At 40.8% G+C, this 27,433-nt stretch overlaps 1 protein-coding gene across 2 annotated transcripts; it reads left to right on the top strand.

The window, feature by feature from the left end:
• Positions 1–27,421, top strand: TEX49 (testis expressed 49). 2 transcript variants are annotated; one of them, XM_042992197.1, is made up of 5 exons: positions 1–127; positions 16,549–16,626; positions 24,871–24,993; positions 26,653–26,797; positions 27,239–27,421. In XM_042992197.1, exons 1-5 carry the CDS (start codon positions 49–51, stop codon positions 27,285–27,287), a joined length of 474 nt encoding a protein of 157 aa, XP_042848131.1. In that variant the 5' UTR covers positions 1–48; the 3' UTR covers positions 27,288–27,421. The 2 variants fall into 2 exon arrangements, with proteins under 2 accessions (XP_042848131.1, XP_042848132.1); XM_042992198.1 differs by lacking the exon at positions 16,549–16,626 and having other exon boundaries at positions 3–127.
• The last annotated feature ends 12 nt before the right edge of the window (positions 27,422–27,433 follow it).

The raw sequence follows: 27,433 nt of genomic DNA on the forward strand, positions 1-27,433 counted from the left end.
CCAGTGCTCCAGCCTGGACATTCCAGAAGAGGACAGGGAGGAGCTAAGATGGCCTTCTTCAACTTATATCTATTGGGATATCAAAATTCCTTTTGGAACAAGAAAAGGGACGCAACTAAAGAAACAAGTAAGGGGAATACAGGGTGGAGGAGAAGAGCTGGTGGTAGATATAGAAGAGCTTCTTCTAAGCCGTTTCTTTTTCTACCTTGAGTTAGAGCTTTATCCCCCACAATTAACAATTACTCTATAGTTAAAATTATGGAGTAGGGAGATTATCCATTCAGCTTCCCTCTTCTGTCATTTAATATCCATGTTGAGACATTCAGTTTGTTCAACAGAATAAATGTATTCTCACTCATTTGTTCATTTAGTTAACATTTACTAAGTACAGTTTTGTGCCAGGCTTTATATTGGTGCCTGGGGTAACAAAGATGGATAGGAGGTCTCTGCCATAAAGTGGCTGCTGGATAAAGATAAATATGCAAACAAAAAATTTGCAATATAGTGTATGAATAAATTAAATATAGAATGCTTTGGAACTACAAAAGAGGAAGTACCTGATACTATTGGATTTGAATGAGCACAAGAGAATCCTTTAGAGAATACTTCACACAGGAAATGCTCCCAGAACTAAGAGTTAAGAGATGATTGGAGGTCACCAAGTAGACAAGAAGGGAATATTGCACAAAGGAACAGAGACTTGAGAGAGAGCCATACTAAGTGAACTCCTTGGGTATAGATAAAGTGTAAAGAAGACAAGTGCTGAGAAGTAAGCCTTCAAAACTTGTCAGGGGCCAGAAAATGGAGGATGCTGTTAGCCATGCTAAGAATTTTAACTTTATAGGGAACCATTGAAGGATTTTTAATAGGCAGTGAGTAAATACCCAATTGTATTATCTTCACAATGCCTAGTAATGCCTAATACATAATACACTATGTATTATGCAAGAATACATAATACAATTAATAAATACTTGTAGGTAAATAAATTAATAAATGATATTTGATCATCTCTAAAACAAGAAGTTAGAGGAGGCTTTGGAGGAAATGTGATAATTGGTTAAGGTCTTAAAAGATGAATTGTTTAAAAGCACAGAAATGGATGGGACAGGGCATTTCAGGAAAAATGGAGAACATATGTGAAGGAAATTAAGTGTAGGCAGGTCGTAAAGCAAAGTTTTATTGGGGTGAAGGGAGGGGGTGGGGTAAGTATAAAGCACAAAGTTAAGGTTGAGAGAGACTAATCCTGTATAGGCCTCTATTGGCACTCTCTTTCCTCTTTCTAATGATATCAGAAAAGCTCTGTTTTTACATACCCACCTTTCAGGTATGGTTTGTACAAAGGGTCCCACTGGTGAACTCTAGAAATTCCTTAATACCCCTACACCACCCCTCCCCCACTGGCCTCCACCCAGCTGTGTCCCAGCATTATGCCATGGGGCCGCCATTGTCTCCAAATAAGGAGCTCCTCACCCTCTCTCAGAGAAACACATTTGGCTTAAGCCATAAATTTTCTTTGTTCCAGGCCAAAAATAGGCCTCTCCTGGCTGCTTCAACCCTGCCTGCCCCTACTAGATGGGACTTCTCACCATTAAGGGAACTAAGCCCCAAGCCTAGGGTTTTTCTACCCAGTTCGCTACCTAAACTCCAGTAAATAAGACCTGGTATCAATCCAAAGAGGCCTGAGTCTCATTTCTGATTAATTTCATCGTAGGCTAGGCAGAAAAAAAAGACTTCACTTTATAAAACTGAAGTCCCCTATGGGGTAATAGAGATGTATTCTGATATCATCTGCTTACCCAATATTTTTCATTCCAGTGGCAGACTATCAGAGGCTGTAGGCTTAGCCAAATTGTTGGCTTAAAATGTAAGGTTAGAAGGAAGACTGGACAGGAGTGCCTGGGTGGCTCAGTTAGTTGAGTATCCAGCTTCATCTCAGGTCATGATCTCATAGTTATGAGTTCGAGCCCCACATCAGGCTTGCTGCTGTCAGCTTAGAGCCTTCTTTGGATCCTCTGTCCCCATCTCTCTGCCCCTCCCCCAATCTCTCTCTCTCTCTCTCTCAAAAATAAATATTAAAAAATTTTTTTTAAAAAGTAAGACTGTACATCAGCTTTGTCACCCCTACAAGTTGTTTCCCCCTCCCCCCTCAATTTTACACCCTCATGCATGATTCCATTTAATTCTCTCAACATGCCTGCGAGGTAGGTATTACTATTCTCTTCTTATCAATAAGGAAACAGGCCCAAAGAGGTTATTAACTTATTTACCCAAGATCAGTGATAGAGCCGAAATTTGATTCCAAATTGTCAAACACATATTGCTCATATGTGGATTTTTTTTTACAAATATGCTACAACAAAAGAAAATTACAGAAAATTATACAGGTCTTTTGCTGTGAGCAGGCAACTGTACAAATGATTGATGATCAGCCTTTCTAGGAAAATCTGTTAACTCCTAAACCCTGAGTTTGAATGGCAGGTGGGCTCACTGTTCTCTAACAGGTGGTTCTCAAGATTGCCAGAAGCCTACCATTCACTGGAGCTGAATGTAACTTTTTGCTCAGCTAATGTCCAGAATTGTTGATTTGGGAACTCTTCAATGGAGTCAATGCCTTATAACCTTCTCTCATAGCCCCTGGGCAACTTCCCAAAAAGTTACAGTTCTCCACCCTCAAAGTGGTGTTCTGCAAGCATGGGGAAAAGTAACTGGGTGGGTTCTTTCTCTCTTTTTGTCTCTCTCTCATACGCACAGAGTCATTATTATGTGGTCTCTTATATGCAGATATCAAAACAATAGTTTGATGTTTCCTGTGCTTAAAACTCAAACTTTGCTGGAGTTATTGATGAAACCCAGTGATATAAGTCTATCCACATCCTATTACTCCATAGAAAACTAGGATGTTTCAGTTCTGTGACAAGAATTTAGTGAAATCACCATTTGGCAAGGTAACTAGTTACCACTGATTCCATCCTTCCAGGAGGCACGTTAAACTAATTGTGGTCCATATAACCCTGGAGTGTGGCTAACCTAATCCATAAACTCCTGACCACCAACTACAGATCCCTGGTATAAACCTGCCAATATATGTCAAGCTAGCAAGCTTAGATCAATTAATAAATACTATATAATACAAGTTGAATATAATTACAGTTGATCTTTGAACAATGTAGGGGTTAGGGCCACTGATCCCCCACATAGTAAAAAATCTGCATGTAACTTTGGACTCCCCCAAAACTTAACTACTAACAGCCTATTGTTGACCAGAAGCTTTACCAAGAACATAAACTGTCCAGTTAACACATATTTTGTAAATTTATTATATACTGTGTTCTTATAGTCAATGTAGGAAAGAGGAAATGTTAAGAAAATCATAAGAGAAAATATATTTGTATATATTTTGTTGTAGTATATTTATGACAAAAAAAAATCCACATATAAGTGGACCTATGCAGTTTAAGCCTGTGTTGTTCAAGGGTCAGTTGTACAGTAGACTCTTCTGGACAAATAGTTGGTCAAAGATTACATTGTAGATTGAGAAATCAAGAAAAGATACATACCTTATACATTTTAGTTTCACTTAATATGTGTAACTGTAGATTCACCAATTTTTTTGACATGGTGCCAATTCCATTTCTTTGAAATTGTGTCCATTGATGACTGTCATGCCTTTCTTTGCCCCTGCAATGCATCATCTATAATTTTCTTTTTTTTTTTTTTAACCTTTATTTCTATTTGAGAAAAGAGAGAGATAGAGCATGAGCAGGGGAGGAACAGAGAAAGGGGGAGCCACAGAATCTGAAGCAGGCTCTAGGCTCCGAGCTGTCAGCAGAGAGTCTGATGCAGGGCTTGAACCCACGAACGGTGAGATCATGCATGACCTGAGCCGAAGTTGGACGCTTAACCAACTGAGCCACTCAGGTGCCCCTCATTTGGGTCTTTTTAAAGTGGAGTCAGGCATTTGCAAATTTTATGATTTTTATGATATTCTTCAAACCTTTTAGTTATCTTCCTCATGTGTAATCAGAAATACTTAAAAGTTATCTTTGTAATTCTTTTTCAGACTAATATTATGGGGCACCTGGGTGGCTCAGTCAGTTGAGCGTCCAACTCTTGATTTTAGCTCAGGTCATGATCCCAGGGTCGTGGATCAAGCCCTGCATCGGATTCCGCACTGAGTGTAAACCTGCTTAAGATTCTTTCTCTCTCCCTCTGCCCCTCTCCCCTGCTTGTGCATGCTCTCTCTCTAAAAATTAAAAACTAAAACAAAAAAGTAATGGTGCTAAAAGTTTACAATGAAAAATAAGAATCCCCTACTCTACCCTCTCACCTCCAGTCTCCAGAGACAAATTTTGAACTCTTCCAGTTGTTTCTTTGGTACTTAACCTTCCTATTTTTAAAGAATATGCTTTTATGGTATGTATTGATTTATCCATTTTTGGCTATGATATATTGCTTTCCTGTTATGATAGTTGAGAATTTAGCTTTCTTATACCATATACCCCGTGCTTCTCTTCTCCCATCCTGGTTTTTCCGGTATAGTTATGTCACAGTTTTAGGTTTGCCGTAGGCAAAATTCTCGGAATGACCCTCAATGAATCTTACCTTTGTATAATCCCCTCCCCTTTGAGTGTGGGTGGAACCTCTGAATATGATGGATAACACTCCATGATTGTTACTTTATATGGAGAAAGGGAGATTATCTGAGTGGGCCTAACCTAATTATACAAGCCCTTTCAAAGCAGAGTGTTTCCTCCAGTTACCAGCAAAAGAGGAATTCAGAGATTAGAAGCACGAGCGGAATTTGACACATCATTGCTGGTTTTGAAAATGGAGGGGGCCACATGCCAAAGAATGTGGGTGGCATTTAGGAGCTGAGAGTGGTCTGGCTGACAGTCAGCAAGGCTGAGCCCTATAACCACAAGAAACTGAATTCTGCCAACAACCTGAATGAGCCTGAAAGTGTATTCTTTTTTGGAGCCTCACATAAGACCCCAGCCCAGCCAACACCTTAATTTTGGCCTGGTGAAACTAAGCAGAGGACCCAGTCAAGCCTGCCCAGACTTCTGACTTCTAGGACTGCAAAGTAATAAATTTCATAATGATGCAATTTGCTGTAGGTCTTTTTTCATTCATTGCAGTAGATACTTCATGAACCTTTTCAATCCGGAAATTTGTGCCCTTCATTTCTTTTAATATTTTATTAAAAAATTTTTCTAATGTTTCTTTATAATTGAGAAACAGAGAGAGACAGAGCACAAGTAGGGGAGGGGCAGAGAGAAGGGGAGACACAGAATCTGAAGCAGGCTCCAGGCTCTGAGGTGTCAGCACAGAGCCCAACGTGGGGCTCGAACCCACAAACCACGAGATCATGACCTGAGCCCAAGTCGGATGCTTAACCGACTGAGCCACCCAGGTGCTCCTGTGCCCTTCATTTCTAGGAAACTGTCTTTTATTAATTTATTCTCTGTTTTCTCTCTTCCCTCTTTTTGGAACTTCCATTTGTCAACTATAAATTCTTCTGAGCTGAGGGGCACCTGGGTGCCCCAGTTGGTTGAGTATCTAACTCATGATTTTGGCTCAGGTCATGATCCCAGGGTCATGGGATTGAGCCCCACTTTGGGCTCTGTGCTGAGCCTGGAGCCTGCTTAAGATTCTGCCCCCCCCCCCAAAAAGTAAATTTAAAAAATTAAAACAAAAAACCTTCTGAGCTGATTCTCTAACTCACTAATCATTCTCTTTATTTTCTTTGGGTTTTTAAAAATGCATTCCTTGGGAGATTCCCCAACTTTATCTTCCAACTTTCTGTGTTAATTATCTATTCTATGTAACAAAGTATCCTAAAACAGAGGCTTAACAAACATTTATTACTTCACTGTTTCTGTGACTCAGGGATCCAAGGAGCAACTTAGCTAGGTAGTTCTAGCTCAGGGTTTCTCATGTGGTTGAAAACAGGATGTCAGCAGGGGCTGCAGTCATCTGATGGCTATAGGCCTCAGTTCCTCTCTGGCTGTTGACAAGACACCTCAGTTTCTCACCACATGGGCCTCTCCATAAGCTGCTGCAGTGTTCTCACGTGGGAGGTAACTGCAGAGCAGGTGATCCAAGAGAGTAAGGAAGCCACAATGCCTTTTTATGACCTAGTCTCAGAAGTGACTATCTCTTCCACCTTATTCTTTTTGTTAGAAGAAAGTCACTAAATGCAGCCCATGCTTAAGGGGAGGGGAAATAAGCTCTACTTCTTGAAGAAATAGTGAAGAAGTTGTGGACATATGTGGAAAACACCACACCTTTGTATCAGAACATTTTATCTTGGTTACTGTATTTAAGTTCCAAGGGCCATTTTTGGTTATCTGGCTTTCCTTGTGCATATCTTTTCTCTTTTCTTCATGGATATTATACTTTATTTGAAATTCTGTTCCCTGCATTAGCTCCATCTCCTCTGAGTTATTTTTCCTATGACCTTTTTTTTCTCATTGATGACTCTTGTCAAACAATTCATGATCCTTGGCTCTCCATTATAATTTAAGAGTGAGGAACTAAAAGCTGACTAAAAGCCTAGGGCGGGAATTGTCTATTGTGGTCTTCACTGTGAGCTTTCTTCTGGATAGCTACAATTTTTCCAGGAAGAATCGTATAATTGTTTCTCTGGGGCTTGGGTATAATGCTAGGACCAGGACAGGAGAAGGGAGTATTGAGAATCACACTTATGAGGATCTGAATTTTCACTTAATCATCAGATTTTTGGTCTTCCACCATATGCCATCCCTCACAGTGAATCCTGGCTAGGAGTGCAGTGCCTCTTAGATTCACTTTCCCCAAAGAAGTCTTTTTTCCCCAATTTATTGAGATGTAATTGACATATAACATTGTGTAAATTTAAGGTGTACAACATGTTGATTTGATTATATATACTGCAAAGTGATTACTACAATAATATTAGCTAACACCTCCATCTCATTACATAATTACCTTTCTTTTTTGTGGTAAGAACGTTTAAGATCTGCTCTCTTAGCACCTTTCAAGCATATAAAACAGTATTATTAACTATAATCACTATGCTGTACATTAGATCCCCAGAACTTATTCATCTTAAAACTGGAAGTTTGTATCTTTCAACCAACATTTCTTTCCCCCACCCCACAGCCCTTGGTAACCACTATTTTACTCTGTTTCTATGAGTTCAGCTTTTTTAGATTCCATGTATGAGATCATAATAGTATTTTTCTTTCTCTGTCCAACTTACCTTAGCATCATGCCCTCAGGATCTATCCGTGTTGTTGTTGCAAATGGCAGGATTTCCTTCTTTCTCATGGCTAAATAATATTCTACCATACACATATATACACACACACCACATCTTCCTTATTCATTCATCCACTGACAGACACTTAGGTATCCACATCTTGGCTACTGTGAATAATGCTGTAATGAAAATGAGAGTGAAGATAACTCTTTGAGATCCTTTTTTCATTTCCTTTGGATATATACCCAGAAGTGAGATTGCTGGGCAGAGAAATCTTCTATCTCCTTGTTGGGCTAAGTGGTTTTTCTGCTTGTGGTGCATGCTCTGTAGACAAAGTTTCAGTTACCACCTTCCTGTTCTCAGACCTATTCTTTACTCCTGCCTTCTGTGGTAGCTGTTACATTATAAAGTTTGAACCTCTCAGATGAAATAACCCAATTCTAGTTCTTTTTTTTTTTTTTTTAATTTTTAAATGTTTATTTCAAGAGAGAGAACAAGCATGAGCAGGGAAGGGACAGAGAGAGAGAGGGAGAGAGAATCTCAAACAGGCTCCTCACTGCCAGCTCAGAGCTCTATGCAGGGCTCAAACTCACAAACTGAGATCATGACCTGAGCCAAAACCAAGTCAGATGTCCAACCAACTAAGCAACCCAGGCACCCCGGCCCAATTCTAGTTCTATCCTCCACTGTAGAAACTTAAGTTAGAACTGTTCCCATTCTGAAAGGTTAGTTACTACCCCTCTGTCCACTTGCCATTTTCCAAAAGATATTTCCACTGAAATGTATCATCTGCTGTTTTATCCTTACTCTCTCTTTGCCCTTGAAGGTTAATGCCGTTGTTGTTATTTTGATGTCATTTTAGCAAATTTGAGAGAGAAAGGAAATAAACTTATATGGTCAATTAATTATTTTTTAAAAACTTTCTTTGGTGATATAATTTCAAAATGATATAAAAGTTGTAAGTTTAGTACACATTCCCTATACTGTTTATCCAAGTTAGCCAATTTTATTTGGCCACATTTTCTTTCCCTCTCCCTCTCTTTCTCTGTCTTAGCTAGTTGAGAATAAGTTGCTCATATTATATTCCTTTATCCCCAGACATCTCAGTTTGTATTTTTTAAAATCTTTTTTAATGTTTATTTATTTTTGAGAGAGACAGAGCACAAGTGGGGAAGGGGCAGAGAGAGAGGGAGACACAGAATATGAAGCAGGCTCCAGGCTCCGAGCTGTCAGCACAGAGCCTGATGTGGGCCTTGAACTCACATACAGTGAGATCATGACCTGAACTGAAGTCAGATGCTTAACCGACTGAGCCACCCAGGTGCCCCTCAGTTTGTATTTTATTGTCTTAGATAACAACCCACAATATAGGTTTGAAACTCAGCAAATTTTAACATTGATACAATACTATTATCTAATCTATAGTCTATATTTCAGTTTTTCCAGTTGTCCCATTAATGTCCTTTAGAGAAAAATTTTTCCTTCAGAGATCTGATTAAGGATCAGCATTGCATTTAGTTGGCATACCTCTTTAGTCCCCTTTAATCTGGAACAATTGCTCAGTTCCTTTGTGTGTCATGACATTGATACTTATTTTTTTTAATAGTACAGATAAGATATTTTGTAGAATTGTCCTTAATGTGAGTTTGCTGATGTTTCTCATGATTAGATTGGGTATAAATATTTTTGGCAGGAATAAGCAACAGTATGTCTTCAGTAGGTCACATCAGGAGGTCCCTAATGTCATTTTGCCCTTTATAGGTGATGTTAACTGACCTTTTGATTAAGGTGGTGTTTGCCAGTTTTCTCCACTGTCAAGTTATTATTTTTGTGTTGTAATTTGTCATTATTATTTTTGTTTTATAATTTGTAGTACTTTCCAGGAAGATACTCAAAAAAATGTAAATACCTTATTCTTTTTTTCTTAAGTTTTTTTTTTTTAAACTTTATTTATCTATTTTGAGAGACAGAGAGTGTGAACAGGGGAGGGGTAGAGAGAGAGGGAGAGAAGGAAAATCCCAAGCAGGCTGCATCCACACTGTCAGCACAGAGCCTGACACAAGCCTTGAACCCACAAACCATGAAATCATGACCTGAGCCAAAATAAAGAGTGAGACACTTAATGGACTGAGCCACCCAAACTCCGCATAATACCATATTCTTCATCAAACTTCCATCCACTAGTTTTAGTATCTATTGGCAGTTCTGAGTGATACTATTTCGTGATAGCTACAAAATGGTAATTTTCTAACTCAAATCTATTTTAACTCAAGGCTTACAGTAATTTGTTAAGTTTTGAGTTTTTCTAAAACATTCAACTTACTTTTTGTATAATTCACTACTCTTTTTTAACACATAATCTATTAGTTTAATATTTTTTAAAACTGTAAAATTGCAGTTACAAAATAACCCAGCATAAATTGTTTGGCGGGGGGGTGGGGGGGGCGGACCACACTACTGCCTCATGGTAACCAGTAACCATACAGTTTAATTTGTGGGAGCAGAAGTATGCAGATATGCTGAAGAGTAGCTCTCAGCTGCAACTGAAATGTTGCAGGCATCTTTTAATGTTTTTCAGAGGAAATGAAGAACATTAATTTACTTAGCAGTCCTATTCAGTGGATCTTCTACTATTTATAATATTGAGTTATTCACATTTTATGTTCTAAAATACCTCAAGAAAAAAAAAATCAAGACATTCAAGGATCTTATGGGATACCTGGATGGCTCAGTCCATTAAGCGTCCAATTCTTGATTTTGGTTCAGGTCAATGATCTCATGGTTGGTGAAATTAAGCCCCACATCAGTCTCTGAGCTGACAGTATGGAGCCTGCTTGGGACTCTCTTCCCCTCTCTTTCTGCCCCTTCCCCTCTCACCCTCCCTCACTCGTGCACTCTCTCTCAAAATAAATAAACATTAAAAAAAGAAGAAGAAAATGTTTATTTATTTTTAAGAGAGAGAGAGCCTGAGTGGGGGAGAGGCAGAGAGGGAGGGAGACAGGATCCAAAGTGGGCTCTGTGCTGAGAGCAGAGAGCCTGTTGAGGGGCTCGAACTCACAAACCATGAGCTCATGACCTGGGCTGAAGTTGGACGCTTAACCAGCTGAGTCACTCAGGTGCCCCAGAAATTAAGGAATCTTAAAGAATTAATTACTAATAGACACTTAGATAACTTTGTCTTGGACCAAGTTGGAGATTCCTGAATGTTTGCCAAATTCACTATGTGAGCTGAGCTAGCATGTAGGAGAGGGATAGATTAGAGCTCCCTTTCCAGGTGTAGCTTAGCTTCTTAGAATTCCTTGTGCCAAAGATGATGGTTCCTAGCAAAAACTGACGAAGTACCCTGAAATTCACATAGAAATTCATAGGACTCGGAATAATCAAAGCAACGTTGAAAAATAACATTGTTGGAGAACATACTTCCCAATTTCAAATCTTCTACAAAGCCACACTAATCAAGACAATGTGATACTGCCATAAGGATTGACATATAGATAGATCAATAGAATAGAATTGAGATCTAGAAATAAACCCTTACACTTGTGATCAATAGACTTTCAACAAGAATGCCAAGACAATTTAATAGGAAAAGAATTATTTTTTCAACAAATGATGCAGCAAAAACTGGAAATTCACTTGCAAGAGAATGAAATTGGACTCCACATCACACCATATACAAAAGTTAACTCAAAATGGATCATAGACATAAATATAAGAGGTAAAACTTCAAACTGTTGAAAGAAAAATCTTCATGACCTTAGATTAGGCAGTGGTTTCTAAGATATGATACCAAAAGCATAAGTGACAGAAAGATAGATAAATTGGATTTCATCAAAATGAAAAAAAAAAATGTTGTACTTCAAAGGATGCCATCAAGAAAGTGAAAAGTTTGTGAGTTTTTTTGGTAAATGTTTGGATTACAAGACAAATATAAAATAAATAAGTATAAACCTATATTAAGTCAATGATCACAAGAGAAAAACTTGCTAAACAGTTGCATGAAAAAAAGTCTGTGAGTGCAATTTTGATAGGAAGTTTTTTCAAAAGTTTAAGTTATAATTCCATTTTTTAAAACACGAAAAGCAATGAAAACTATTCTATCACACTAACACAAAACTGATAAAATAATATAAAGCATACTATAGAATATAGTACAAAAGAGGAACCCATGGACCAATGTAAGTATAAATGGACAAATCCCACTGACAGATCAAATTCAAGAATGTATTAAAGATAGTCATCTACCACCAAGTAGGGCTTATTCCAGTAATACAATGATGACTTAATATTGGAAAAGATTGATATATCATACCTATGTCAAATTAAAAAGATATGTACAACTATCTCACTAGGAACTAAAAAGGCATTTGATATTTTTTTAAGTTTATTTATTTTGAGAGAGAGAGAGTACTGTGTGTGCATAAGCAGGGGAAAGGCAGAGAGAGGGAGAGAGAGAATCCCAAGCAGGCTCCACACAGTCAGTGCAGAGCCAGACACAGACCTGATCTCACACAGCATGAGATCATGACCTAAGCCAAAATCAAGAGTGGGCCACTTAGCCAACTGAGCCACCCAGGCATGCCAAAGCATTTGATATATTTTTTTAAGATTTTTTTTTAATGTCTATTTATTTTTGAGAGAGAGGGAGAGAAAGCACAAGCAGGGGAGGGACAGAGGGAGACACAGAATCTGAAGGAAGCTCCAGGGTCTGCACTGTCAGTGCAGAGACTGACACAGGGTCAAACCCGCAAACTGTAAGATCATGACCTGAGCCACTCAGGTGCCCCAGGCATTTGACATTTTTAAATTTTTGCTTAATGTTTATTTTTGAGAGAGAGAGAGAGAGCATGAGCAGGGATGGGCAAAGAGAGAGGGAGACACAGAATCCAAAGCAGGCTCCAGACTCTGAGCTGTCAACACAGGCCCAATGCAGGGCTTGAATTCACGAGCTATGAGATCATGACCTGAGCTGAAGTCAGACACTCAACGGACTGAACCACCCAAGTGCCCCTTGATATTTTTTAAAAAACTTTTTGTAGGGATGCCTGGGTGGCTCAGTTGGTTAAATGTCCGACTTTGGCTCAGGTCATATGTCACGGTTCCTGAGTTTGAGCCCCACATTGGGCTCTCAACACAGAGCCTGCTTTGGATCCTCTGTCCCCCTTTTCTCTGCACCTTCTCTCTCTCTCTCTTTCTCAAAAATAAACATTGAAAAAACACACTTTGTAAATTAAGAATGAAAGCATAATAAAGACCTCCCACATCACATCATACATAAAAATAAATTCCAGATGGATTAAAGAGCTAAATCTATAAAACAAAAGTATAGAAACATTAGAGGAAATAATATTTTTACAGTCTTAGGATGGTCTTGGAAAACTTTTTTCATAGGACATAAAGCCTAGAAGCCTAAGAAGATTGACAAAAATTTGTACTAGACAAAAAATTGTAAATTGTGTAACAAAAGACATTAAAGTTAAAAAGAAAGAGATTGAGAGAAAATATTGGCCATACAAAGATGTGTGTATATATGAATATATACATATATACATACATATCCTCATGTGTATAACTCATATACATAATAATATTCAGAATATATAAAAAGCTCCCAAGTAAAGCACCAATCCAGACTCCCCTTCTCATCTAACATCAGATATTTATTTATTGGGAACTGATTGTGCCAAGTACTGTGTTAAACACTGGAAATACAACAGTGACTAATAGACAATAAGTAAATAAACAAGATGTTCACAGATTATAACAAGTGCTAGGGAGGAAATAAGGGGAGGGTAATGCAATAGATCAGAAGTTATAAACTGCTGACTAGAGGCCAGGCTCAGCTTGCATTGTTCTTTTCTTCAAAAATTTTGGACCAACATTTAAAAGTTAGGAGATTAAGGGGTGCCTGGGTGGCTCCCACTTCAGTTCAGGTTATGATTTCACAGTTTGTGAGTTCAAACTCCATATTGGTTCTCTGTATTTAGTGCAGAGCCCACTTTGGATCCTCTGTCTCCCTCTCTCTCTGCCCCTCCCCAACTCGAGTGTGCATTCTCTCTCTCTCTCAAAAATAAATAAACATTTAAAAAAATAAATGAAAATAAAATAAAAGATTTTATGTAAAATCCACATTCTTGCCTCTTAAAAAATTAGAACTGGCCACACTGGCCTTAAATTCCCATGTAACCACAAACAGCCAGAGCAAATAGCAGCTGCCTTGTTAGATGGGACAGGTTTCTTATTCAATTTGCTTTACTCATAAACATCTGTCTGGCTCTTACAGGCAACTGAGTTTGCAGATCTCAAAATGGAGAATAAGTTTATTTATTTTGAGAGAGAGAAAAAGCATGAGAAGGGGGCAGAGAAGGGGGGCAGAGAGAGAAAATCCCAAGCAGGTTCTGCACTGTCAACGTGGAGCCCAATGTGGGGCTCGACCTCACATACTGTGAGATCATGACCTGAGCTGAAGTAGGATGCTCAGCCGACTGAGCCACCCAGGTGCCCCTTTTATTTTTAAAGTTTATTTATTGGAGAGGCCCACTTTATTAAACAAAGTAATCCAGGAGGTAATGTCTGAGCAACACCCTGAAGAATCAGAACAACCCAGCCTTGCTTTATCTTCATAGAAAATTTTAAAATCTAGAAGCAATTCAAGGCCAAAACTATAGCAAAGCACCTGCACCCACTTTGATCACAGACTGCTCTCACTGCATCCCCGCCAGAAGCCTGTAACCCATCTCCCACTTCTGACAAGCCGTTTTAATAAATCATGCACATCCTGAAATATCTATGCACTCTGCCCATCATTCATGACCTCATAATAAAAGGAAACTTAGAACAATATTTCTGGCACTACTACCCTTTCCACAATGACATTCAGGCAACGTGGTTGAAGCCATGGCTTCAACCATGTCATTCAGATTTCTACCTAAAATTCCATTTAGTAGAAAATATGTTCTATTTCTAGTATTTCCTTGAAGCCTTTTGAGCTGTCTCAGAGCTGAAGTGTGGGCCCATGTGGCCAAGGTCTGGGGCACACTAGGCTGACTAGGAGCTTAGTATAAGGCTGTGAAACTCCAGGAAGTTGGAGTGTTGAGCTCCAGGGAAACCTATCAGGACAAAGGTTCATGTATTTGGCTCTCCTCCGAGGACATTTAGTCTTTCTAGAATGATTAGTACTGTAACCGCAAACCTCAGATGGGCACTCAGGACTGCCTGACAATCCTATTATATTTCTCTAGTCACTCCCCTACTCCTCAAGGCAATTATTTCACATCTCTTCCTCCTCAAGTCTTTAAAACCCCTCTCCCATCCTCATTCTGAGCTGATAACGTCTTTGCTCCTTGTTTCACTAAGAAAATAGAAGCAATCAGAAGAGACTTTCCATCATCACATCTAACATTCCACTGCATCTGTAACTTCCCTCTAGCACAGTGAGTGAAATGACTCCATTTGTGCACTGGATCTCATCCCCTCTCACCTACTCAAGGATTTTGCTCCTGAAATTATCTCCCTCTCCTTCAGTTTTCCTCCTCCTAAATAAATCATTTCCATAAGTATCCAAATATTCTGCAACCTTTTGCAGGGGGGTGGGGGGGAAGGAAGGAAAGACCCTCCCTTGACCCTGAAAATATTATTCCCATTTCTTTCTCCACCATTCTCTCCTCCTTCCCACCCCTGATTATACCACAACTCCTAGAAAGAGTAGTTTGTACTCATCAGCTAGAGAAAAACAACCATGCTGATAGGCCTCACTTTAAATTCATAATCACTAAACTCAAGTGGGCCTTTATGGCTGCCCAGAAGTCAGACTACATTTCCTTGTTCCATGTACTGTCTCCTGGAGGCCTCTTCATACCTTCTCTTTCCTCAAACTTCCAACACTTCCTCCTCTAGCTTCACTTTCAGATAATGACTTGTTTTCTATTTCACAGTTTTCATTGCGAAAACAGAAGCAAGTAGATTATTTCTTACAACCTCACACAAACCACATCTATCCATCTACATGCTTCTGTGTCCATATTTGTCTTGTAATGAATGAACGGTCCACACACCTATTAAGACCAACCCCTCCACTTGTGCATCAGAGCCCATCTTTTTGCCTGTTCAAGGACACTACTCCAATACTATTTGCACTCGATTGCATCAATTTTTCTGTCCCTGGTCATTCCTATCTGCATACATGCATGCTACAATTTCTTCCATCTTAAAGCCCTATATTTCCTATTTCCCTGCTCCCTATACAGAAAAATTCCTCAAGAGAGTTGTCTGGTCTTGCTGACTCCATTTCTTCTCCTTCCATTCTCTTTTTTATTTTTTCTAATTTTTTTAATGTTTGTTTATTTTTGAGACAGAGAAAGAGAGCTCAAGCAGAGGAGGGGCAGAGAGAGAGAGGGAGACACAGAATCTGAAGCATGCGCAGTTTCCAAGCTATCAGCACAGAGCCCGATGCGGGGCTCAACCCCCGAACCATGAGATCATGACCTGAGCTGAAGTCCAATGCTTAACCTACTGAGCCACTCAGACGCCCCTCCATTCTCTTGAACTCATGCCAGTCAGGCTCTTGCCCCAATCATTCCACTGAAACTGCTTGTATCTAGTCACCAATGTTCATATCCACTTACCATGTTGCTGTTCTCTTAGCTCTCATCTTGTTTAACACATCAACAGAAGAGTGCAAGAGGGCTCAGATCATTCTGACTCCTGGTACTACTGAGGCTGCTTGCAGTATATGGTCCGCTGGGAGAGGTTTGAGCCTGTAGACCACCATAATGGGGAACTTGCCCCATTTGTTTCTATTATTCAAAAACTGGTTTGGGGAATTAACAAGGAAGGGGCAGGAAGAGTATGGATAAGACACAACATTGTATTTGGCTGTTAGCAAGCCTACATCTACCTTGCTTGCCTCAGTCTTCCTAATCCCGACTGATATGTCCATTAATTCAAGAACCCACAGTTCCTGACTCTGCTCCCCCTTAGTTCCACAATCCAAACAATCTTGCAGGACTGATTTGTAATCCTCACTTGTCTTTAGAATGATTATCTAGCTGATTTCACCATGTCAACACATTCACTCAAGTGGCTTGACCCTTTTCTGTTCACCTGCACTAGCACTTGAGCCTGTTCTCCATGCTCAAATTAACCACACTCTTAACCTTGCCTATCACCTAGGGCTTTAACAGCAACCATAAAAATGAACCTATTAATATTAAAACTTCTAATACTCTTATTATAAGGATATTTTTAAGTCATTCACAATTTTTCTTTAAAGAAAGATAGGTTTTTTTTTTTTTCTCCTGTAGGTGTGACTGTATTAACATTCTACTCAAAAGGGCCCACTCAAGCTTTCCTTATTATAGTCATAATGGAAACTCATAGAGGTGAGTCAACACATGTAACCAAATATTCTGTGAGTCTCTGCCTCCTTCCTTTCTTTTCCTCTTGATAAAGAACTAAAATAGAAAAACCAAAGGGATGTGGGGAGCATACTTAGGTCTATCCTTGACTTCATAACTCAGTTTTATCAGGTATCCAGGGTTGTTCATGTTCAGGGGGCTAACTCACACTAAGCAAATTCAGAGTGCCTCAGTTTCCTTGCCTGTAAATGGAGATAATAATGCCTTATAGATCTGTTGTGCAGATTAAATGAAATGAAATAATGTATGTAATACACATAAGACCTAGCACACAAAACTGTACAATAGGTGACTGGAGGAAAAGTTACAAACCGTAATATATGTTAGTATATACATGTGGAATACATACTTTTCCTATGACCGAAATATCTTTGTTTACTTCTTGAGACATACTTGCCAGGATAGGGTATCTGGAAAGCAATATTTTTAACTATTAAGTTTCCTTGAGAAGCAAAAACTACTGGCTGGCTTCAAAGGATTTTTCCTCCAGTTACAGCTATCCGCACAAGAGCACCCCTCACCAGTGACCAGAACTCACATGTCCACCAATCAGTAGATTCCTGCCCTCCCAGATTCATTCTTCCTGATCCTAATATTGGTGGCCCCTGCAGTTTCGGTCCAGCTTCCAGAATTTGTTCACCTTATGTGCTGGTCTCTTGGAATGCCTAAGTTTTACCTTCTCTGTTCTCCCCTCCCTGGGGAGCATGACCCTATATCTGCCCTTTGCTTTGCAGACTCTGTCTCACCACCTGCTTTGAACTCTGCTCTCCTGTCTAAGCTTCATACCTGAGGAGTCCTCTTAGTCCAGAGTTTCATTGTCTTGAATTCAGACGAATTAACTTTTATTTGGCCCTTTGATGAGGCAACTCCGTTGTCCTGTTGCATGAAAACCCAATGTCAGTCTAAACCTCATCATAACACAAATCTACACTCAGGACATTTCCCACTGATAGGAGTCTCAGAGGCAAGTTGATGGGAGGGGTGGTAGGAAGAGATTATTGTTGTTTTTGTCTTGAGACAAATGACAGTTCCCTGCCAGACTTTAGCAACTGCCCTCTAGCCAGACACAGTGACGTACAAGCTCCACACATCTTCCTCCACTGCTGCTTTTATCATTCCTCTTCCCAGAGGAATTCACTGAGTACTCAGAGCTGCTCTCCCAATTCTTTTTTTTTTTTTTTTTTTAATGTTTATTTTTGGGAGACAGAGAAAGAACTTGAGTGGGGGAGGGGCGGAGAGAGAGGGAGACAATTCGAAGCAGGCTCCGTGCTGTCAGTACAAAGCCCAATGTGGGGCTCGAACCCATGAACTGAGAGATCATGACCTGAGCCAAAATCAAGAGTCAGACACTTAACCAACTGAGCCACCTGGGCTCCCGTCTAAATAATCTCTTCAAAGAAAGAGTAAGCCTCAAATGCATGGTAAAAGCTGAGCACTTCTCACTTGCATTCTCATTTTCTGGATCCTGTCAGAGGATATTAGATGATTTTCCCCACCCTGGCTGGAATGTTCTTGATCAGTCTTCTAGGTCTTCTGATCTTTCCCAACTGCCTGTTTGGTGACCCACCTGTTGGGAGACAGCTGGGGATGCCATTCTTAGATTCCAGCAGAGGGCACTGTAGTTCTGGCTTTTCAAATGGCAGTTTGAATGGCACAATTCAACCAAGAATGAATTGCCCAAAGCCTCTATAAACCCCTCTGCCTTTCGAAATGTATAAATTTACTGAAGTTAGAGAAATGTTGCTTGGAGGCACATGGGTGGCTCAGTCAGTTAAGTGTCTGACTCTTGATTTCACCTCAGGTCATCATCTCACAGTTGTGAGAGCGAGCCCCGTGTCAGGCTCCGCACAGGGCCTGGGTGTGGAGCCTGCTTAAGATTTTCTTTCCCTCTCCCTCTGCTCCTCCCCTGCCCCCAACCTGCCCACCATGTGTGCACTGTCTCTGAAAAAGATTTTTAAAAATAATAAAAAGGAAATGTATCTTGGAAACAACCCATACATCTTGTAGCTGCTATAGACCATCATCCCCTATCTACCTGAAACTAGAGAAGATACTCAGGCTACTCATAACTATAATCTGCCAAAGCCTAAGAAGGAGGCACCTCCAAGGTGGGTGACTATGTCTGTATAGCAGCAGATAGGCCACTTTTTCTATGGGACCGCAGCCTTTCCCCACTGGTTTTCTGCACTGGCACTGGTCCAGTCTACTGCAGAGTGGCCAACCAGGTTCAATCCTCTGCTTCCCCAATGCCGGTCATAGGAAATGATACTCCACATTTCAGTGGAGCTCAAGGAGGCAGGGATCTGCCTTTATTTTATTTTATTTTTTTTTAATTTTTTTTTAATGTTTTTATTTATTTTTGAGACAGAGAGAGACAGAGCATGAACGGGGAGGGTCAGAGAGAGAGGGAGACACAGAATCTGAAACAGGCTCCAGGCTCTGAGCTGTCAGCCCAGAGCCCGATGCGGGGCTCAAACTCACGGACCACGAGATCATGACCTGAGCCGAAGTCGGACGCTCAACCGACTGAGCCACCCAGGCGCCCCTGGGGATCTGCCTTTAGAATGAAATAATGAGATCATGTGCCACACCCAACTCAACACTGGTGAGCAGATACCTTTGACAGGACCCCCACTGAGCTGTACACAAGGGATCCCAACAAGAGGCCAGTTTTATCAGTTTGTGTTTTCCCTTAGTCCTTTGTTTTGCCTGGAAGCCCTGAATAGATGATTTCAAGAACAGGTTAGTGTGGTGGTTAACAGCCTGGGCTCTGGATCCAAAATACTGAGTTATATTCATGTCTCTGCCATATGCTAATTTAGTGAACTTGGGCAAATTAGTAAACTTCTCCGGGACTCTTTTCCCCCATTTGTAAAATAAGATAATAATAGTACCTACCTCTTATAGTTGTGCCGAGCACATTTGTTATTCATTTGGTTTATTGTTATCATCTCTAGAAGATCCATGTAGTCCCTTTTATATCAGCAGTCTGCAGCCAGCAGTAGGTCTGTTATCCCATACCCCATCTACTTCCCCTGTGTTCAGAATCCTGAACAAATGCACGACTTTGAGGAAGATATTTTTGGACATGGAGGCAAAGGAACTGCCCCCATATGTAAAATGTGCCCGGTTCCCTGGTCTTATGCTCCTGTCTACTTCCTCCCAATGCACTGACGATGTTCTTGTGTCAATGAAGACAATAAATCAAGATGGTCTTCCAAACACTTCAAACTGCCTTCAGCCAATTTCAGTCTATGTTATTGCTCCAGCCAACTTCAAGGTATTAATGCCCAGAATCTGATAGGAAATCCTAGATAGGAGTCATTTTTTATGTAAAATACCACAACATTTTCTCTCAAACTGATCTGTGAATTTCTAGTCAGGGTGCTGTTACTGTGCTTACAGCAATACCAACTTGCAAGTAATGTGTGTTAGATATTATCACCACTATGTACTAAGCATCTGGAATGGTCAAGCAAATATCCTAATCTACAAGTCAGAATTCTAGCAGCCATTGAGGTAGACCCATTCTAAAAATTCTTGAACCTGAAAACATTGTGACCAGTCACTCCTAGTTCCAACTAACCGGGGGCAATAGGCAAAGTAGTGGATAACAGTGGCCCTATGCAGCCTGTAGTATTGAGAAACCTGCAACAATAATTTGGGTAAGTGGAGGATCCATCCAAGTACCTTTGCACCACCCCAATGTCCTTCATGATACATTCAAAGTATAAGATGTGGTCTTATGGAAACTCCCAATTTATGGCCCAGTTCTAGAAGAAACCATCAGGGCCTTTTGTACCACCAAAAACTATATGGAGCGTAGTATTAACTGGGGGGATGAAGAACCTCTGTTACACTACCAACAAAATGATGGGTTCATCTACTCTGCCACAGTATAGTTTGCTTATAAGAACTCATTGCCTCCCTCTACCTCAACATGCCCATTCACAGTAGCTGTGGCATGATTTTTACCTACAGCTCACCACCCTTCACCCCAGGTGGCTTCCAAAAGTTGGCAGCTGGGGGAAATTATGGGTTACCAAAAATATCTTCCAGTTTGCCAAAAACCCCATCCAAAGAGTATGCCAGCTGGTGCTTGATTCAGGAGGAAGGCATCCAAATGAGAGATACTGTCCAGCACACCTCCAAACACACAGTAACCACTTATATGGAAAGCTGGGAGCCTGCTACTTGAAAACTGAGATTAAATAGAGAACATGACCTGGCTGTACCCTTAAGGACAATCAGTAAGAGACCTCAGGACCAGATAAAGAGCTCCTACCATTACCTGCACCCAGACCAATAATTACTCTCAGTCAAGGTCCCTTTGCCCACTAGGAATATGGTCTTGCTCTTTCTCCTCAGTCCACATGTACTTGGCCACAGACATTCTGCCACCCCCACCTTGCCCAAAGTCAAATGACACTATTTCCAGGAACTGGCCCCTTATTGTGGTAATCTGTGATGAAGTACAAATCAGCCCCCAGGCTCAATTCAGGCTTGGAATTCAGAACTCAATATTCTGTCACCTGTCCAAATCCTCAATTGGCAAAGAGGGGATTCAAACAGTGCATCACTCTGGTGGTATGAGAGAGAATGTGAAAGAAGATTTCCACCAGAGAGCAAAAGTTGGGGAGGAAGGACAGAAACGAATGAATGGGGTCAAGCCAGAATGAAGGGGAAAGCAGGAGCCAGGGAAAAACTCCAGAAGACAGGTAGCATCCCCACTCTGTACCAGAGGTGAGTCAGCGATCACAACAATTTCTGGAGAGAATGGCTTCCAGTTCCTGACAAGCTCAGGAGTCTGAGATGCAAGCCAAATCTAGCCTATTTAAGCAGAACATGAATTTATTAAAAAAAATATTGGTGGGATAATATCAAAAAGCTTCTGCACAGCAAAGGAAACAATCAACAAAACGAAAAGGCAGCCCACAGAATGAGAGGAGACCATTGTAAACTGTATATTTGATAAAGGATTAATATTCAAAGTAAATTCCTGTAACTCAATAGAAAAAAAAATCTGATTAAAAAACTGACATAAGATTGGAGTAGACATTTATCCAAAGAAGACACATGTATAGCCAACAGGAATATGAAAAGATACTCAACATCACTAATCTTTAGAGAATTGCAAATTAAAATTACAATGAGGGGTGCATAGTGGCTCAGTCGGTTTAAGTGTCTGACTTTGGCTCAGGTCATGATCTCATGGTTTGTGGGTTTAAACCCCACATCAGGCTCTGTGCTGACAGCTCAGAGCCTGGAGCCTGCTTTGGATTTTGTGTCTCCTCTCTCTGCCCCTCCCTGTTCTCTCTCCTCTCTCTCTCAAAAATAAATAAACATTTTAAAAAATTACAATGATATATCACCTCACACCTGTAAAAGTGGCTGTTATTTCAAAAGGGGGGCGGGTGGTGCCTGGGTGGCTCAGTTGGTTAAGCATCTGACTCTTGATTTTGATTTGTGAGTTCTAGCCCCACACCAGGCTCCATGCTGACAATGTGGATCCTGCTTGGGATTCTCTCTCCCCCTCTCTCTGCGCCTTCCCTGCTCTCTCTCTCTAAATAAGTAAACTTTTAAAAAGAAATAACATGTTGGTGAGGATGTGGAGAAAAGGGGGGGAACCTTTGTATACTGTTCATGGGAATGTAAATTGGTGCAGTGCGTGGAAAACAGTACAGAGGTTCCTTAAAAAAGTAAAAGTAAATCCTATTTCTGGGTATATACCCAAAGGAATTGAAATTATGGTCTCAAAGAGATATCTGCACTTTGATGTTCATTACAGCATCATTCACAATAACCAAGACATGGAAGCAACATAAATGTCCATCAATACACAAATGGATAAAGAAAATATGATCACACACACACACACACACACACACACACGGGCGCACGAATATTATTCAGCCTTTAAAAAGAAGGAAGTCCTGCCATTTGCAACAACATGGGTGAACCTGGAAGACATGCTAGGTGAAATAAGCCAACAAGGGACAAATACTATATGATATCACTTACGTGAAAAATCCAAAATAATCAAACTTACAGATGCAGAGACTAGAATGGTGGTTGCCAGAGGCTGGGGGTAGGGATAAGTGGAGGGGTAGTAGTCAAAGGGTGCAAAGTCTCAGTTATATAAGTCCTAAGGGCACCTGGGTGGCTCAGTCAGTTGAGTATCCAACTCATGATTTCGGCTCAGGTCATGATCTCGATGGTGAGATCGGGCTCAGCACTGAGTGCAGAACCTGCTTGGGATGTTTTCTCTCTCACACATACACAAAATAAATAAACATTAAAAAAAAGATGTTATTTAAAAAAGGTAAGTCCTAGAGATCTGTACAGATAGAACCTACAGTTAATACTGTATTATATACTAAAATTTTCCTAAAAGCATAGATCTCCTGTTAAATGTTCTTATCACAAAATAAATTACAATAAAGAGGGCAGGAGGGAATTTTTGGAGGGGATGGATAAGGTTTACGGCATAGATTGCAGCGATGGTTTCACAGGTGTCTACTTACCTCCAAACTCATTCAGTTATACATATTAAATATATACAACTACTTTTACATCAATTTTACAATAAGGTAATTTCTTTAAAAAGAATATCGGTAAGTGCATAGAGCTGTAAAAGGAACAGAGAACCAGGTTTGGTGGCTAATAACCAGAAAGAATGTTCAGAATCATGCTGCAGACCTGGCTGGCATAGACACTGCTGCATTCAGTACTGTAGCAGACACCGCAGACACCAAGGACACTGGGCTCTGGATGCTGCTGCTAGAAAGAAGAGGTAGCTTCGCTGCTGCAACTTCCCATTAGTAGAAAAAGACTTTACACAGCCCCTGCTTCTTTGCAGCCTCATCTTTGATTCCGAATCTGAGGCAGATGTGTTTGGCCTAGCTAAAACTCTTTGCCTATGCCCTAGCTGCAAGAGAGGCTGTACCTTAGTCCATCTGGGCTGCTATCACAGAACGCCATAGACTGGGTAGCTTATCAACAACAGAAATGTATTTCTCACAGTTTTGGAGGCTGGAAGTGCAAGAGCACTGTGCCAGCCTGGTCAGGAAGAGGGCCTTCTTTCAGTTTGCAGCCTTCTCATTGTGCCCTCATGTGGTGGAAGGGGAGACCTCTCTGAGGCCTTTTTTAGAAGGGCACCAATTCCATTCTTAAGGGCTCTACCCTTATGACCTAATCACCTCCTAAAGACCCCACTTACAAATACTATCACCTTGGGAATTAGGTTTTTGATATAGGAGTTTAGGGGAGACACAAACATTTAGACCTGGGTAAGGAAGTTCTGGTCTTTTCAGCCTCCATAGTGCGATTCCAGTTTTGCCTCAGAGAGGATTCCTAACCCCCCATAAGAATGCTAGGTCTATACTGCCCTACTCTAGGGGCGTCTCGGTGGCTCAGTCACTTGGGTGTCTAACTTCGGCTCAGGTCATGATCTTGCAGTCCGTCTGTTCAAGCCCTGCGTCTGTCTCTGTGCTGACAGCTCAGAGCCTGGAGCCTGCTTCAGATTCTGTCTCCTGCTCTCTGTCCCTCCCCGCTCGCACTGTCTCTCTCAAAAATAAAATAAAAACATAAAATATATACTGCCCTACTCTACCATACCTTACCTTACCCTACCCTACTCTCTACCACTTTTCTAGCCCCTTCCCTGCCCCTCTCCATTTTGCCAAGCACAAATCAGGCTCTAAATCAATAGCAAGCTGAAACCTCTCTCATACTTCTATCTTCTACACACTTGCTATCCTGCTGCCTGGAATGCTCTTCTTGATACCACTATGTCCCATGGACTCCTTCTTATCCTCCAAGACTTAGCTCAAACATAACTTTCCCTATTAGACCAGTTAAAGCTCTTCAAATATGCCAATCCCAGGAAATAGGTGTCCATCCAGATAAGGGGCCTTTTTCACCTGCACTAACCCTAAGGGTCTGTCAATATCCTGATTCCAGCAGGAAGCCATTCAAAACCCAGGAGTTGAAGAGAAGCAAGAGAAGGGTGAGGGATGTCTTGTGATCGGTTCCCTCTCCCTCCCTTCTGACACAGGCATTGTGAATTGACTTCTGAGATCTGAGATCAGATTTGAGTGGCTAGGAGAGACCCCTGCCATGTGCCTGGTTGGTATGGAGACCAGAGACTCAGAAAACCAAAGAGCCCCACTTTGTAAGTATTTATAACAAGTCTGCTTCTTGTTTCAGACCAGAAGGAACCAGTGCCAACTAGGCTTCCCCGTATTATCTCAGAAGATGGGAATTATTCCGTACACCAGAATAGCCACACAAGGTATCATGAAGCTATAAAGAAGGTGTTGTTAAAGACATGTAAGTATCTTGGAGTGGGCACTATGCTAGGGGCAGAACAGATATGCCTGAGTTCATAAAGAATGGCTGGGCTGTGGTGGGGCATGATTTTAGGGCAAGGGGAAAAAAAAATAGCCAAGAAGGGGGGCTGAGAAAAGGAGGGAGAAAGTAGACTTGAATGGGGTGAGCAAGATAAAACAAAAATTGAATCAGACTGGAAGCTGAAGCCCCATATTTGAGTCCTAGTTTTAAGTGTCTCACCTTGGGTAGTCACTTACGCTTGCTCATTTGTTAAGGAAAAAAAGGGGGGAAAAAATGCCTGCTCTACCGAACTTATGGAACTGTGAGGATCACAACAAAATGAGATAAGACAGTACTTTTTATATTATATGCTATGCCTGTGAGTAGTGGTAGACCAAGCACTAGCTTTGGAATTTGAATGGAGTTTAAACTCCAAACAGGTTGTGTGACCTTGGGCAAGTTCCTTTAACCACTTAACCTCACTGAACCATGTGAAAATGGGAATCATACTCTAGCATTGTTATAAAAGTTAGAGAAAATGTACATTTAAAAAAGATTCTAGGACAAACTACTGATACATGTGAGAACTAGGAATCTTCAAAGAGTTATGCCATGTAAAGAAAGCCAGTCCCCCCAATGTCATTTATATAACATTCTTCACATGACAAAATTATAGAAATGAAGAACACATTATTGATTGCCAATGAAGGGGTGGGAGAACATGACTATAAAAGGCCAATTACCTTTCCCATTGGGAGAAACTGAGTAAAGGGTACACAGGATCTTATGTTATCATTTCTTACAACTATATATGAATCCATAGTTATCTAAAAATTAAAGTTTAACTCAGAAAACTAAGATACTTTCAGAAATTTAAAGAGACATATGTGTGAAGAGGAGTATCTAAGAGTTATTCCTAACAGCAAATTCTTTTTAAGAGCTTACTATTAATCAAGAGGAAAACAACTAAGTAAAACATGTAACATCTACTCAAATGGTATATTAGGGATTTTTTTTTAAAATAATGATTATAAAGACCATATAGCCAGGATATTAGGCTATAATTAAGCTTAAAGAATATACAAATTTTATACAGTGGTATAATTAGATTTATCCAAGTAAAGAATAAAAATACAAAAAAACCTAGGAAAGTCTGATACACTATTCAAAATCTTAAGAACACCTAATACATTTAGAACATAATAGACACTTGATAAGTGACTCTATTAGCAGTACCTAAGTATGAGGTACTCATTGCTGAGTTTCAGAGAATTACCTGGAATGAGAAAAGGAAGCAATTTTTTTCAGAGAGGAGGGAAGGGAATGAGAATGATTAAGCCTGAGAGCAAGGGGGAAGAGCCAGTAGACCCATCTTGCACATTTCCCTAAGGGGTTGGCCACTTGTTTTTCCACCATCTTAGCACTTGGGAAAGCTCTCTTGGAGATGGGCTTAGTAACAGCAGGAAGAACCAAGACTGATTCAACTGACCATGAAGGGTATTAGATGCTGGAATCCGGAAATGAAGATGGGTGTGGTGACCAGATTCCCAGGACTTCTTCAGCACCTGGTCAGGCCCAGTTGCTAGGCTGGGCTTATACTGCCATGGGGGAGCAAAGAACTTGAAAAAATTGGATAACTTGCCCTTCCCCAACATTCAGTCCCCAATCAGGTCTTCAGAGTCCCCTTGACTGATGCTCAGAACTTCAGCTTCTGGCGGTCCCATGATCCAGGAGTGCGCCCAGAAGAAACCATGCCATGGATCCGGAGCCCCCGCCACTGCCTCATTAAAAGCCCAATGACCAGGTTGGGCTGGGATGGGTAAGGGTGGGGAGGCAAAGGGAAGTACTCCATCCTTAGAGACTGCTTCACTCTACTAAGAGTTAGGGAATAGAAGACAAAGTTTGGATCTTACCAGGAAAAGCTGGCCCCAGAATCTGGGCAGTGGTGGCATTCAAAGAAGTTAAAGATCTGTTTATGTCTGTGTATTTCATCTTGTGGATAGGACTTCTGGAGCAAGCACAAGACAAGTATCTATAGCTCTCCTGTGAGGTCCAGGGATGTTTCCACTCCCTTCATTGCTGTCTCCCACCCTCCAACCACCATTCATAGGCAGCAGCCCTACTTCCTCATTACTGCCCCTGCCCTTTCTGCCCTGAGGCAGTCTTGGGAGCTATGTTTAAGGACACCACCACACACACACCAGCCTGGCCTGGCTGAATCTGAGACCCTCTCTTTCTTTTCCAGGTTTATGGATCACTCTGTTCTGAGTGACAGAAACTTCAGTCTGTATTGAACAGGATATATTTGCACGATGGACTGTGGAAGCAGGGCAAAGAAGGAGAAAACGGAGAAGGTGTCCTGGTTCCACTGAGGGACTAATGGGAGGAGGGGACCTCAAGAACAGAGTAAACATTGGATTAGAAATCATTTGTGTGCACT

The sequence above is a fragment of the Panthera tigris genome, chromosome B4, assembly GCF_018350195.1.
Source record: "Panthera tigris isolate Pti1 chromosome B4, P.tigris_Pti1_mat1.1, whole genome shotgun sequence".
NCBI classification, from domain to species: domain Eukaryota; kingdom Metazoa; phylum Chordata; class Mammalia; order Carnivora; family Felidae; genus Panthera; species Panthera tigris.